General features: G+C 34.1%; 1 protein-coding gene across 1 annotated transcript in view; it reads right to left on the bottom strand.

Annotated features, from left to right (window-relative positions):
• Ptpmeg (protein tyrosine phosphatase Meg) overlaps positions 1–14,442 on the bottom strand; it is a 299,589-nt gene that overhangs the window by 205,714 nt on the left and 79,433 nt on the right. Inside the window, exon 8 of the mRNA XM_089090461.1 lies at positions 10,914–11,066. Within this exon, the coding sequence (XP_088946587.1) occupies positions 10,914–11,066 (153 nt within the window). The remainder of the gene's footprint in view (positions 1–10,913; positions 11,067–14,442) is intronic.

The following is a 14,442-nucleotide window of genomic DNA, read 5'->3' as shown; positions in this document are numbered from 1 at the left end:
AAAGCAAAACCTTACTACAAGGGTCAATTGAAAAATATTCACGTTTACTACATTTAACTCCTTTGTGGTTCTCAATTTCGGGAAGAAAAACAAGATAATTTCTTAATGTTAGTTTGATTTAATATCCCTATCTTAAACTAAAATATAAAATTTAATTAAATTAAACAAACAAAAACTAAATGGAAAACAATTAAATTACAATTACCGTAATGAAATATAAGATAAATCAATATTAAATCTATATTAAAAGTAAATTTAACTAATAAACACTAAATAAAATTAAAGGCTTACAGATCTCAATAACCCTCAAGAAGACCTTTGGAAACTACAGTACAAGTGACAAATCTGTTGGGCTGTGTCTTCACAAAAAAAGAAAGTTCGTCAACTGAAGGTAAGGAGCCGCATTAACAGTTAAAACGAAGAGGAATTATTCCGCATATGAGGGGAGCTTCTCCCTCCTCAACCCCTTATTCACTACCACAGTACAGATATCTACACAGCACGATCATACACAAAAATTCCTATGACCAAGAGTCTCCTCGTATATAAAAACTCCCATTTCCTTTGTTTAAGCTAATCATTCAAGACCGTATCCAGGGGGGTTACCCGGTTTGAACCCCCCCCCCCCCCGAAATGTTTTTCTGACTCGTAAAAACGCAACAAAAAATGGATATAAACAAATTTTGTATGCATTTTTGAGTTTTTTTGTGTAACCCCCCCCCCCTAAAAAAAAAATTAGTGAACCCCTCCCCCCCCCCCCAAAAAAAAAAATCCTGGATGCGCTTCTGTAATCATTGTATGTCTCTCACGAGCTCCATCAAGCTTCGTCTAATGGTTGAGATAGGAGACGATCCTACAGTCTGGATATCTATATTAATAATAATAATTTATTATTATCAAAAAACAGGCCATACAGAACAGTATTCTTAATTACACTCCACAAGAAAAATAACATAAATATCAAGTTTCACTCATTGATGTCAACAATTCATTTACATATTTACACAACTGCCTGATTGTCCTTTTTACAGTCGTTTTCAGGTTCCCCGGGATCTCCAAGTTACCACCCTCAAAATAATTTTACCTTATATATATAAAGTTGCTGACGCTTGGTGAGAATATGGGCCACATCCTCAATACCTAGGCTACATCTGGGGCAAGAGTAATCCGAATCTGCATCTGGGGCCACCCTTTTTCTTTCAAATACTCTTTTCTATTTTTTAGTGGCAGGAAATTCGCTCGGATCCAAAACCCAGTCCTCAATGTCTCCCTCGGTAATCCTAGTTTAAACTAGGATATCTATACTGTGCTCCTTGCGCTAAAGTTTTTCAGTGCTTTAAAAAAACTTCTTATTCCAATTCAACTGTATTCCAATTGTGTTTCAGCAGTCGTTATTAAAAAATTTGGGACAAATTCAAACTTTAGTGTAAAGATCAAAGTGTTGAGGAGGGGGCAGACCAAGGTTTTAGGGGAAATTTCTCGCAGCCAACTTCCTTTCTTTCTGATTTCACACTAAAAATAATAGCACCGCTACCCCTACAATAACTAAAAATTCCAATAGGGATAAAATCCTTTTAATAGAGATTGTTTCACCAACAGTGATACAACTTCACAAAAACACTAAATATTTCGGTCACATATGCAGTAACCGTCATCAGTAGTAAAAACTACTGATGACGGTCACTGCATATGTGACCGAAATATTTCATTTTTTTTGTGAATTTCTATCACTGTTTGTGAAACACTGCCTATTAAAAGGATTTTATCCCTATTTGAACTTTTATTTATCGTCATGGAAAGGCAGTGTGGTCTCCGAAATTATCTACGCTACCCCAACTTCGCGAATCTGATACAATTACAATCACTAAACATAATGTCATGAAAAATCTAGCAAATCAACTTAGTTAAATCAAGCATTAGGATCATAATAACCACTCATCTTGCGCGAACTAAAAGATTTTTCAGGAACAAGTGCGCTACCGTGCAGTATTAAGTCGTCTGCAACTGGGAAGCTCAGTATGTAGTTTTTTTTTAATTCTTTTAAATCGATTTTCTATCTCAGAATTGTTCCTATAGCAACTTGGTCCTCTCTGGGGCAAAATTGTAGTTTGGTGCCACAAAATGGTGGATAATGCTACATTCTCGAGGCAGGATCTTTTTGGTCAGTTAAACAGGGTACTAGAACTTTTAATTTTCATCTGAATGACACTTTATAGAGCCATTGGTTCGATACGATTACCACTGAAGAAAAATAAAACAAAAATCTAAAGCAACAACAAATAAACCCACATCCGTGACCTTTTTTCGGGAAAAAAATGTGGAAAATTTCATAGTTTTGTACATAGGAGCTTACAACCCATACAGTGGTTTTTTCTAACACGATAAACCTAATGGATTTCAAGATCTCTGTTTTCTAAAAATAAATAAAATAATTAAACAACATAATAATAAATATCAAATAATAATAAATACATTAAAAAATAATAAATAATATAAACAATAAAAAAAATTAATAGAATAATAGACAATAAAATAAAAACAATAAAATGATCGAGGTACAAAATCGTTTACAAACACGAGTACAAACCCTTATGTGAAGTACCAGGAAACCTTTCCTCATGAAAAGGGCTGAAAGGGGAGTCAACACACACAAAAAAAAATCATTTTTAAGCACACATGTTTTTCATTTTCTTGAGAGGGTTCTTCATGAGAATATTGAGAGGGATTGACTCCGCCAAAACAAAATTTGGACTTTACTTAATAAATGTTTTTACTTTTATAACTTTAATAAATCAAATAATATTAACATTTTGATTACTAAATGTCAGTATATGTATATTAAACTGACAATGCACATTCATTAGTATTTTTTCAGTAAAGTGCAAATTTTGTTCTGGCCTTGGGAAGCCATAGGGTTTTTGAGCCCTACTGAGTTTAATTTCTGTTCGTTTTGGGTTTCATTTATTTATTGATGCTGATTTGTGGTAGTTTCACTCTCGGTAGATTATTTGATTTTATTTTTGCTCATTTTTGGTTTAATGGAGTTCTTTACTTTTCTTTGAAAACTTATTTTGTGGAAAAAGTTTTTTTAATTAATTTCTGTTCGTTTTATGTTGACATAGTCTTTTCAGGGAAAAAGAAAATAATACTTAAGATCTTTTCTTTTTTTAGACTTTATAGTTTGGCCTGCTTTTGTATGCCGGAGAAAAATTTTCAGTAATTTTTAACAACATGCGCCCTTTTAAAAATCTGGACACAAATAGTAGTGTTTAATTTAGTTTCATACCTCATCTAGTTGACCTGAAATAGTAAACTTGATACCATTCGCAAAAAAAATCTGTTTACTTTCTTTTATAGCTTGCATACACTTACGCTATTTTGATTTGGTTAAATTTTAAGAGCAGAAGTAGCCCCGAAAGTTTGAATATAATACCCTCAGTCGTTATTCGGATACTGCTGAGATGCCTTATTGAGAATTAGCATTAAGGCAGCGCATTTTGATTTAATCTTAACTTACAACCTTTGCCCTGGGGACTCTGGGGGTTTGTCATCCTTAAATACATAATTTTTAAAACTTTCAACTACTATGAACAAAATGGATATCTCTAAACTTCGATTGAATGTGTTTGGGGAAATGGTGGGCGTGAAAGGGGGGTCAATTACTCGCCACTCACTTTCGACTATTAAAAGGGCACTAGTTATTTCAATTTCCAATCGAATGAGCCATTTTTGAAGTTTCTACGAAAACGCGTTCTATAAAAAACCTTATATGCCCCCAGGGCATAAGTCACAACCCTTGCCCTGAGGGCTGTGGGGGAGTGTCCTCCTCAAAAACATAATTTATATCTGGAAATCAACAACGGTGAACAAAATGGCTATCTAAAACTTTTAATTGGATGTGTTTGGGGAAAAGGTGGGCGAGAGAGGGGGTTAGTTGCCCTCAAATCCCTTTCGACTATTAAAAAGGGCACTAGACCTTCTTAGACCTTATATGCCCCCAGAGCATAACTTAAAAACCTTTCCATGAAGACTGTTGGGCGAGTGTCCTGCTCAAAGGTATAATTTTCTGAATTTGAAACTGCGTGGAAAAGAATGGCTATCTCAAGATTTTGATTGGATGTATTTGGGGAAATGGTGGGCGTGAAAGTGGTGTTAGTTCCCTTCCAATAACTTTCGACTATTAAAAAGGGCCCTAGCCATTTCAATTTCCAATCAAATTAGCCCCTTTTGGAAGTTTCTACGACAATGCGTTTGGCTGTGAGGGGGTTGTCATCCTCAAAAACCTAATTTATAGAATTTAAAACTACTTTGAATAAAATGGCTGTCTCAAAATTTGTATTGGATGTGTTTGGGGGAAAGGTGGGCGTGAGAAGGGGGTTAGTTGCTCTCCAATCACTTTCGACTATTAAAAAGGGCACTAGGCCTTTGAATTTCCAATCGAATGAGTCCTTTTTGAAGTTTCTACGACAACACCTTCTATAAAAACCTTATATGCCCCCAGGATATAACTTAAAACCCTTGCCCTGAGGGCTGTGGGGGAGTGTCCTCCTCAAGAACATAATTTCTATCTGAAAATCAACTAAGCTGAACAAAATGGCTATCTCAAAATTTTGATTGGATGTGTTTTGGGAAATCGTGGGCGTGGGAGGGGTGTTAGTTGCCTTAGAATCACTTTCGACTATTTAAAAGGGCACAAGGCACTCCAATTCCCAATTGAATGATCCCTTTTCAAAGTTTCTATGACAACTTCTTCGATACGAAGTGCCCTGCTCTAAAGGAAAAAAATAAAAAATTATACATTGTGCCAACATCGTTCCTATATGACATCAGGGCATAACTCAAAAGCCTTGCCCCGAGGGTTGTGGGGGAGTGTCCTCCTCAAAAATATATTTTCTATCTGGAAATCAACTACGCTGAACAAAATAGCTATCTCAAAATTTTGATTGGATGCATTCTGGGAAAAGGTGGGCATGGAAGGTGTGTTAGTGCCTTACAATCACTTTCAACTATTAAAAAGGGCACAAGCCACTCAAATTTCCAATTGAATGGGCCCTTTTCGAAGTTTCTACGACAACTTCTTTGATACAAAGTGCCCTGCTCTAAAGAAAAACAAATAATAAATGACACATCGTTCTTATATGCCCTCAGGGCATAACTTAAAACCCTTGCCCCGAGGGTCGTGGGAGACTGTCCTCCTCAAAAACATATTTTCTATCTGGAAATCAACTACACTGAACAAAATAGCTATCTCAAAATTTTGATCGGATGTATTTCAGGAAATGGTGGGCGTGGAAGGGGTGTTAGTTGCCTTCCAATCACTTTCAACTATTAAAAAGGGCACAAGCCACTCCAATTTCCAACTGAATGGGCCCTTTTCGAAGTTTCTACGACAACTCCTTAGATGCGAAGTGCCCGGGTATGGAGGAAAAATAAATAAATAATAATACAATGTGCCCACATCGTTCTTTACTTAGGCAGCGCTATCGCGCTGCCTATGATTTTCCTGCTACTCTGTCGTTTAGTTTTCTGTTGCCGCAAATGGGGCGCTGAAACATCATAGAGAAAGAAAATTTGAAAGAAGGGCTCATTTGAAAGAAAATTGCTATATCTAAGTGTTTTTTGCAAGTATTATACAGAGAATACAGAAACTACAATAATGAATCATAAGAGTTACAAGATTTTAGAAAACTCATGGCTATAATATGCCTTTTCTGGGGAAAGAACTTTCCACAGCTAATGGGGAAAGGCTTTCCTCCTTAGGCTACATGCCTGCACCACAACATTGCCAGTAATCACTGATTCGCATTCTCCAGGAATGATCAAATACCTCTTAATTTTAGATTTAGTTTTAAATCAATCAATAAACCAATATCTTTTCTTTTGTTTTCTTCAGGGGAAACAAAAACTTTTGCCTGAAAGGGATTAAAGGGGCCTTTCTCCCCAAGAAGAAAAATTCTTTAAATACAAATTAAACACACAGAGCACACAAACTTATACAAAAACACAAACTTTTTATATCATTCAAATAGTCAGATCTCCTCACATCTGACTATTTAATGTGAGTTATTTCGGACAGTAATTAAAAGGGAGACTTATTTATTGCACAATTTTCAAAATGGATTGCAACAGTTGGTGAATTTTAGGTTAATATCGCATGCATTATTATGAAATATCGTGTCAAGTGTCAACCTAATTTATCTAACGCAAAGCATCAAGTCACAAGACGCGATTTCCAGGACAAGACATTTTTACCGTGATCAAATTTATAACTATAACTACACTTCACACACAATTATATATATGTACACAATTGCGCATATAATATGTAATCATATGTAGTAGATATAACATAATTATGTGTATATATTATATGTGATACATATAATTTTATTTTACAGTTATAAGTTATACTCACAATTGGAAAGTTCGGCTTTTCGGACATTTTCAAATCATCAATTACCAAAAAATCAAACGATTTTTGCAGTGTAATCCTAAATCTAATTTGTACACTGGTATGTCTGTTGCAGTAGTTGCTTAAGGGTCATGAAAATATATGATTTCCTAAGATATCCGAGGTATATCTAGAGAATCAATATACAACATTGATTTAATTTTGAATATTATGTTTTAGTATTTGCAAAAGGCACTAATATAGTAATGTCCTTCAAAATGAGCCATTAAACTGCTCTCTATGGTGTCCCAGTGCCCAACTAGCAGTAATGGGGAAAAAACGAAAAGAGGACATATCAGTACTACTCGTGCAAAAAAGTGTTGTTCAAGCAAGGAGACTGTAGGTTTTTGGGTTTTTGTAAACAAAAACCCTGTATAGGGTTTTTGACCAAGGCGATTCCAATGGTGTACTCATTGTTTCGATTCAACACTATTTTTTAGAGGTTTCATGATATTTTGATAAATTCCCTTAAATTTGTTTTCAAAGTAACATTTTACTATTAGGAGTAATTTAGATAATGTAGGGATCCTGTTGGATTCTCCTTTCGTTACTATATCGTCCAGCTTAAAATTAATATTGTGGAATATCTCACACCAGTAAAAAGGTAAGAGTGAGGAGGCCAAATCTATCAATGACTCAATATTAAATTCAAATGAGCAACTCCGTTGGTTGGAGCCGTAAGTCAAAATCTAGTTTATGTGCTTTGGGAAAACCCAAAAAGGTCTTCCAAGGTTACAGGAAGTTTGCTCATACTCACAACTTAAGGGTTATGTTCTCTGTGAAAGGTTTAGCCCCCTCCCCCCTGTCTCCCGCAACATTTTCAGGCCAAATTTTAACAAAATTTTCATTTATTGACAAAATTATTTTCAGTTTATTAATAAATTAATCATTTATTTTTTATTCATTATTTAACGAATGAAAGATCTTAAGCCGAACTGGCAAGCCATGACAAAGAAACAAAGAAAGAAAACTCAATGCAGAAAACAGACAAAACAAGACTACGGCCAGTAACGAAAAGACAAAAAGAAAATAAACTAAAAATAAACTAAAAACCCATAAAAACCACCACCAATATTAATAAACTATAATTATCGCAACAGATCCACATAGATCACTGTCACTAATACAGTTACTTCAATGAAAACACCAAAGCAACTGGACAAAAATTATATAAAATGGAAATGAAGTTAATTATTCTATTGCGAAATAATCCTGTTGTTTGCTATTATTGACACAATTCTTCTTGGTATTGTATTTAATCTCATCCCTAGGGGGTTTTGTAAAATCTTAATACCCTCGTTACAGCTGGTTCATTTTTCAGCCTCCCTCGCCCATTGAGTAAAACCTCTATCATTATTCTCGTTTTTGTCTAGGTCCTCCAATTAAGAATTTCTCTTCTAAACCTCTTAGTAGTCAACAGGAGGCAATTTTGTCCAAAGGTTAGAAGTTCTCTTTTCCAACATCGACTTCCTATTCAAAATAATTTCTAAGGTAGAAGCAGTTATTACGGCTTCTATTGATAAGGTTGAGGCTCCTCCGGAAATTAGAGCCAAGATTGTCAAGAAACTCAACACCTTTAATAAGAGCAAAATTGAAAACGACAACACAAAAAATGACATTAAAATAATTTCCCAGTTAACAAAGGATAAAGACCTAATTATCACTAGACGGAAAAAAGGCAACACTATTGTAATCATAGACAGTTGTGATTACGAACGGCAAATGAAAGCTATGATTTCTGATGCCTCCATTTATAAAAAAAAACTCGATTTTGCTCCTACGGACCAATATGTAAAGTCAACAAGAAAGAAATTGGAGGCACTGGAGTTAGGTGTAAAATAATTTACACCTAACTCCAAAATTTTACAACAATTTTGCCCAAGAGGCTTTTTCGCACCCAGAATCTATGGTTTACCTAAAAATTCATAAAACCAGATCCCCCCCCCCTCCGTCCCATTGTATAAACTTTTCCATCACCTGTTTCCAAATTAGAAAAGTGGTTATCTGTGGCACTTCGTCCTCATTTAGAAACACAAAACCATACTTAAGAAAAATCCACTGATCTCACAAATAAATTAAAAAGATTTACTTTGGAGGGGAATTCAATTTTCTGTAGTTTTGTTGTTTCAATGTATCCTAATTGTAAAGTAAAAAGGTGCGAAGATATATTAAGGAATAAATCACATAAACATTTTGATGTGGTACAAAATGTAACCTTGGCAAGTTTGGATGTTAAGATTATTATGAAATTAGTTACTCTGGTAAATGAACATTCTTTATATTTTGGTTTCCGAGGAGATTTTTAGAGGCAGGTGTTTGGTATGCCTATAGAAGTGACACTTAGTCATCTGTTGCCAAACCTTTACATATATTTTATTGAAACGTCCACTATGCGCAGTTTTTGGCTTTCCCCTTGTTTCTGGAGCAGATTCATGGATGACATAGTTTGTATTTGGAAACATGGTTTTGAATTCACCCTTAGATATTTTCCGTAAACATTTAAACAGTTTTGATAAAAATATAAAATTTACGGTTGAATTTGAAGAAGATAACAAGTTACCCTTTCTTGATATTTTATTAATCAAACGAGATTTCCATTTGCTTTCTCAATTTACAGAAAGCCTAAGCACAGCTATAGATATTTAAATTTTCATTCGTGCCACCCTGTTTCGGCGAAGAAGGGTTGTAATTTCTCTAGTGGATAGGGATTTAGAATTTTTTCTCGAGAATTTATGGATTCAAATTATTGTATCTAAGGGAAATTTTATTTTGTAATGGTTACGCAGTTAAACTCATAGATAAAATAATAGAAAATAGACGTATTAAACATAATATTAAATAACTGCAGCTTCACAGTCTTCAGAATTGAATCAATTTGATTTTTACCTCTTTACCATATGTGCCGGATTCGGGCGAACAACTAAAACGAATTTTACAGAAATGTAACATTGATACATGTTTCCAGTCAATGAGACCTTTAAGCAATTTCCTTAATTCTGGAAAGGATTTGACTCGAGGATATTTGGTTAGTGGGGTTTCTAGTATTCCTTGTTCTTGTGGGAAATCTTACACTGGCAGATCTCACCAAGAATCTGTTGAAAGATTTATTGAGTGTCACAACTCAATAGAAAAAGCTCTATAATTGAGCAAACCTTCTGAAACCTTTGTTTCGGCTTTGACAGAACACATTTTCTTCAACCCTGATCCGTCATGTATTATTCAATGATGCCACGGCCATTTCTAATGATAGAGGTATTACTCAATGGGCAAGGGAGGCTATTGAAATAAAAAAAAAAGCATATGTTAGCTAATATTTCAACAAATAGGGAATCAGGAAATTTAAATATTGATCCAATTTATAACATTCTTCTAAAAAATGAACCAGTAGTTAACGAGGGTATTAAGTTTTTACAAAATCACCCAGGCATGAGATTAAATACAAGACAAAAGAGAATTGCACCAATGATAGCAAACGACAGGATTATTTCGCAATAGAAAAAATTAACTTAATTTCCATTTTATATAATTTTATCCAGTTGCTCTGGTGTTCTCATTGAAGAAATTAACTCTATTAGTGACAGTGACCTATGTGGATTTGTTGCGACAATTGTAGTTTATTAATATTGGTGGTGGTTTTATGTGTTTTTAGGTTATTTTAGTTTTTTATCTTCTTTTTTTCTGCGTGAAGACGCCTCGTTTTATACAGGCGAAATATCCGCGTCGTTTTTTTTTTTATCTTTTTTCTACTGGCTGTACTCTCGTTTTTTTGTTTCTTCATTGAGTTTTCTCTCTTTGTTTTTTTATTATTTAAGTTATTTAATTATTATTAATTATTTGATCTAATTATTTTAATCATGATAGCTTAATTGTTTTTTATTTTCAATTTATCTTATTAATTGATTAATAATTTATTAATTATTTTCATTTAGTAACTGGGCCCTCTACTTTATTTAAAGAAAAAAAGAAGAAGAAAATGATTATAACCCTTAGGTTATTTATTTGAAATTTTGGGCCCCTAAAGTATCTGCGCCCAAGCAAGTGCCCCCTCTATCCCCCCATAAAACCGTCTGTGACCCACAACTTAAGGTTTATGTTCCCTGTGCAAGGTTTAGACACATTATTTATTTTGCAGTCCTACTATTTTCATGTGTTAACGCAAGATGACAATTTTGCTAGCCTATATTTGATAGCTGAGATTTAGTTCTGTTCATATGTCTAATTATATTTTTGAAACTTACTTTCTATTTTTTAACAATGAAAAACGCGTTGAAAATAGACGAAAAGATGCAAAAACAGCAACATTTTCCATTCTTTTTGCGATCTTTATTTGGATAACTAAGAGAAAAATCGCACCATCGTGCCACAGATTATTCGCGTACAGAAATGATTTCAAAGACTAGATTAATAGTTTTTTTCTCGCAAATAAATCGTGTCATTAAACATAAAATAGAAAAAAACTTACCAATTCTCTTCGGAGTTGGAGAAAGAATTGTTTCCTTTTAAATGAGATCTTAACAATTTTAGTCCACGAAAAAGTATTTATCTTCTTCATGTCTTGAAAGACAATAATTCCTGTAGACAAAACACCTATCTGAAGGTCACGTCCAGAAGAGTCCTGCAAACATTCCAAGATCTTAAAAATGGTTATTAAAATTTTGAAGAAGGAGGAGATTAAGCTTAAAGGAGACTAATGGAGAAATTGCAGCAAAATGCAACAGTATTATGCTTGCTTCAGACTGAAAAAAAAATGCTGCAATAGGAGACATTCATAGATTGCTTCAATAATTTTAATAGCTGTTATATATGTGCAAGATTTTATACGTCTTCCATTGTTCAATCTCAATATTTATCTCCTCCGTTGCAATTTCTGTTATCGAAAAAATATAAATATATATTTCCTTGGCTCCTTCCTTTAAATGATATGTTGTTCTTGTATAGAGGAAAATTCCAAAAAACGCCTACTTAAATCTTATTCCCGTTTATTTACATCGAGGTAGTTTGAACTGCACATTTAAATTTCATATACGCATATTTCACATCATATGTATGTAAAATATTTATATATTTCTTTTTATTTATATACGACGGTTCGTATTTTAAAATCTGTTTTACCTATACCTGATCTGTAACTATCATTTGTACACCTTAAGCACCGTCTTAACTGGTCTAGTGGTTTCTCATAGGCGAATAACAACAGGGGTGAATCTCCAGCATTTTTATTGGGAGGGGGAGGGTCCATATCTGGATAATCAAAGGGCATGGGATGTATAATATTTTTTCTCCACATTTTTGGGAGGGCAACTGCCCCCCCCCTCCCCTTGCCACCCCCAAACGACGCCCCTTTGTAACAACAAAAAGAGGACGACCCAGAATGGCTATTTTGATACAAAGGAAAAAATGAAACGTATTTTGTCTATATATATATATATATATATATATATATATATATATATATATATATATATATATATATATATATATATATATATATATATATATATATATATATATATATATATATATATATATATATATGTATGTATATGTATATATATGTATATATATGTATATATATATATATATATATATATATATATATATATATATATATATAGATTCTTTATATGGATTCTGATTGTCACTTGTCCTCTAACCGCAGGCAATTTATTGTCTTTTCATGCTGCAGTCTTTTTAAGATATTTGATTATTAAAGCATTTCCGATTTCTAACAACGATATCTACTAAGCTTCAAAGTTTTGTTTTATTTTTTAAAGTTTTTAAATTGTTGTAATCCCTTGTTAAAATATAAAAAAATATTTTTGTAATAACCAATATTTGGCTCTTTACGCAATTTAATATCTTTTCATGCTGAATCTATTCAGAAATATTGATTACTACTGCAAGTTCAATTTCTAATAACGATTTCTACTAAGCTTCAAACTTTTAGTTTTGTTCTTTAAGGTTTTAAAATTGTTGTAATTCATTGTAAAAATATATACAAGTATTTTTGCAATTACCAGTTCTTTGCTCTTTTATGCAATTTAATGTACTTCTCCATACCTGAAAATCTTAAAATGGACTATGAAACAGCTCTCTACGATGCTCTCTACAGCTCTCTACGAGCTCTCTAGCGCTTGTTCTCAACATGTATTTAAACTGCATGACTAGCTTTAGTTTTTTAGAAAGTACTTGCCGCCTTTACCATGTTTTGGATCCTCGAAATCAAACCCTATTTAAGGGACAATTGCTATGACACGGTCGTATCCAGGGGGGAAGGGGGTTCAGGTCCCTCCCTCGAAATCGCATATTTTCTTGAATTTCTGGAGCACTTTTTACTCGAATTACCATTCTTTTTATTATTACCCCTTCCCAAACACAAAATGATTTTTTAGTTATTGCCCACCCCCGCCACGAGAAAAAAATCCTGCATATATAAATAACGATTTTATTTTCAAACGCCATAAAAAACGGTTATGCCGATCAGCATCAGTTTTTGTCATAATAAGACACTCATGCATGCGTGACTGTGACAAAAACAGCCCAATCAAAAAATTCTAAATGCAAATACTGTACATATAAGGAGGTGGGCGATATTAGCTGGGACTGGCCGGAAAGAGTAACCCAAAGAAGAATATTTCTTTTATATTTTTAGACAGCAAACGCACTTTTTGCAAGCTTTATCCCCCCCCCCCTATCATACCTACGTGTAGGTATAATAAAGGTCAAGCATTCTACGTGTAGGTATAAGTCAAGCTCAAGCATTCATGCAGTTAACACCTCTTATTTTCTGAGAGGATTTGAGAGGTTAAAAAAAACCGATTTTTGGTTATATTGACTGTTAGGCTGTGTGATTGAACTATTTGTACTATTTCATTTGGATTGGATTATTTCATTTGGATATTTAGAAGGCGTTTATTGGAAAGTGGGGGACTTAAAAAGCCCCCTTGCGGGTAAGTCTTTGTTTTGTGACTTTACATTGAGATTTGATTACGCTTGTAACAAGGATGGCTGAAAGTAATAAATTCATTTTGAATCCGTTACTGAATTGTGTTACGACAGTCCTTACTGATGGAATAAAATTGGTCTGTATAGTAAAAGCTAGTGTCGTTGTCTATGCACACGAAAATGTTATAAAGGCAAAGCGAAACCTTTATAGGGCCTACTGAGGTGAATATTACGAATCATCTTGTGACCTACTCTAAAGATGAAGACAATATCATTGATACGTGCAAACTTCTAGCTGCAGCTGCGAAAAATAATGTGAGCATGCCAAAAGTTGTCATCTTTAACCCCTGCTCGGTTCCGGTTATCGGAGATGTGGTGAATGCAACAGTTACTGCCAAAGTAAATTAACTATCTCGGAAACTTGATAGTTTTTTAGCAACGCAGTCCGCTTCAGCTGTCAGTATTTTCACAAGCAGTCGTAGTGCACCTGAAACGTCGAACCCCAAAGATTCTACCTATTCTGTTGTCGTGAAAAATCCCCTAGAGGAGCTCAATGGCCCAAATGACCGGAAATCTTTCGTAGACAGTTTCTGTGAAAATGAAAATGATATTAGCAAGCTTCATATGGTTGCAAATGAATGGAAGTTTGGGGTCAGGTTAAAAGCTGCAGCAATAAAGATCGTTGATACAGCGGAATTTTACGAGCCTGACCTCAGAATAGCTGTTCAAGAACCCCTGCACATACCTCTAATACGAGATTTCGCTGAAAATATAAACTGTGAAGGACTAAAAAGTCTGATCTCAAATAGAGCGAAGACAGAATAATGCGGACAATCCACTTTTTACAAATTGTATTTTGACAATATCAGCAAGCTCCAACCATTTCTTAGTACTTTGGTAATTAGCGCCTACGAGTGTCTACCTGCTGATTCATCTAAGTTCTTGTCAAGACGATACTAAAACTCCCACAAAATTAGTCACCTTGCTTCCCTGTGTATAGCTGAACCTTTATGCTCTAGATGTGCCTCATATGAACATAGTTCTAC

The sequence above is a fragment of the Artemia sp. Qi Xiang Cuo genome, chromosome 6 (assembly GCF_049724085.1).
Source record: "Artemia sp. Qi Xiang Cuo chromosome 6, ASM4972408v1, whole genome shotgun sequence".
NCBI classification, from domain to species: Eukaryota; Metazoa; Arthropoda; class Branchiopoda; order Anostraca; family Artemiidae; genus Artemia; species Artemia sp. Qi Xiang Cuo.
This window is presented reverse-complemented; position numbering and strand designations above follow the sequence as displayed.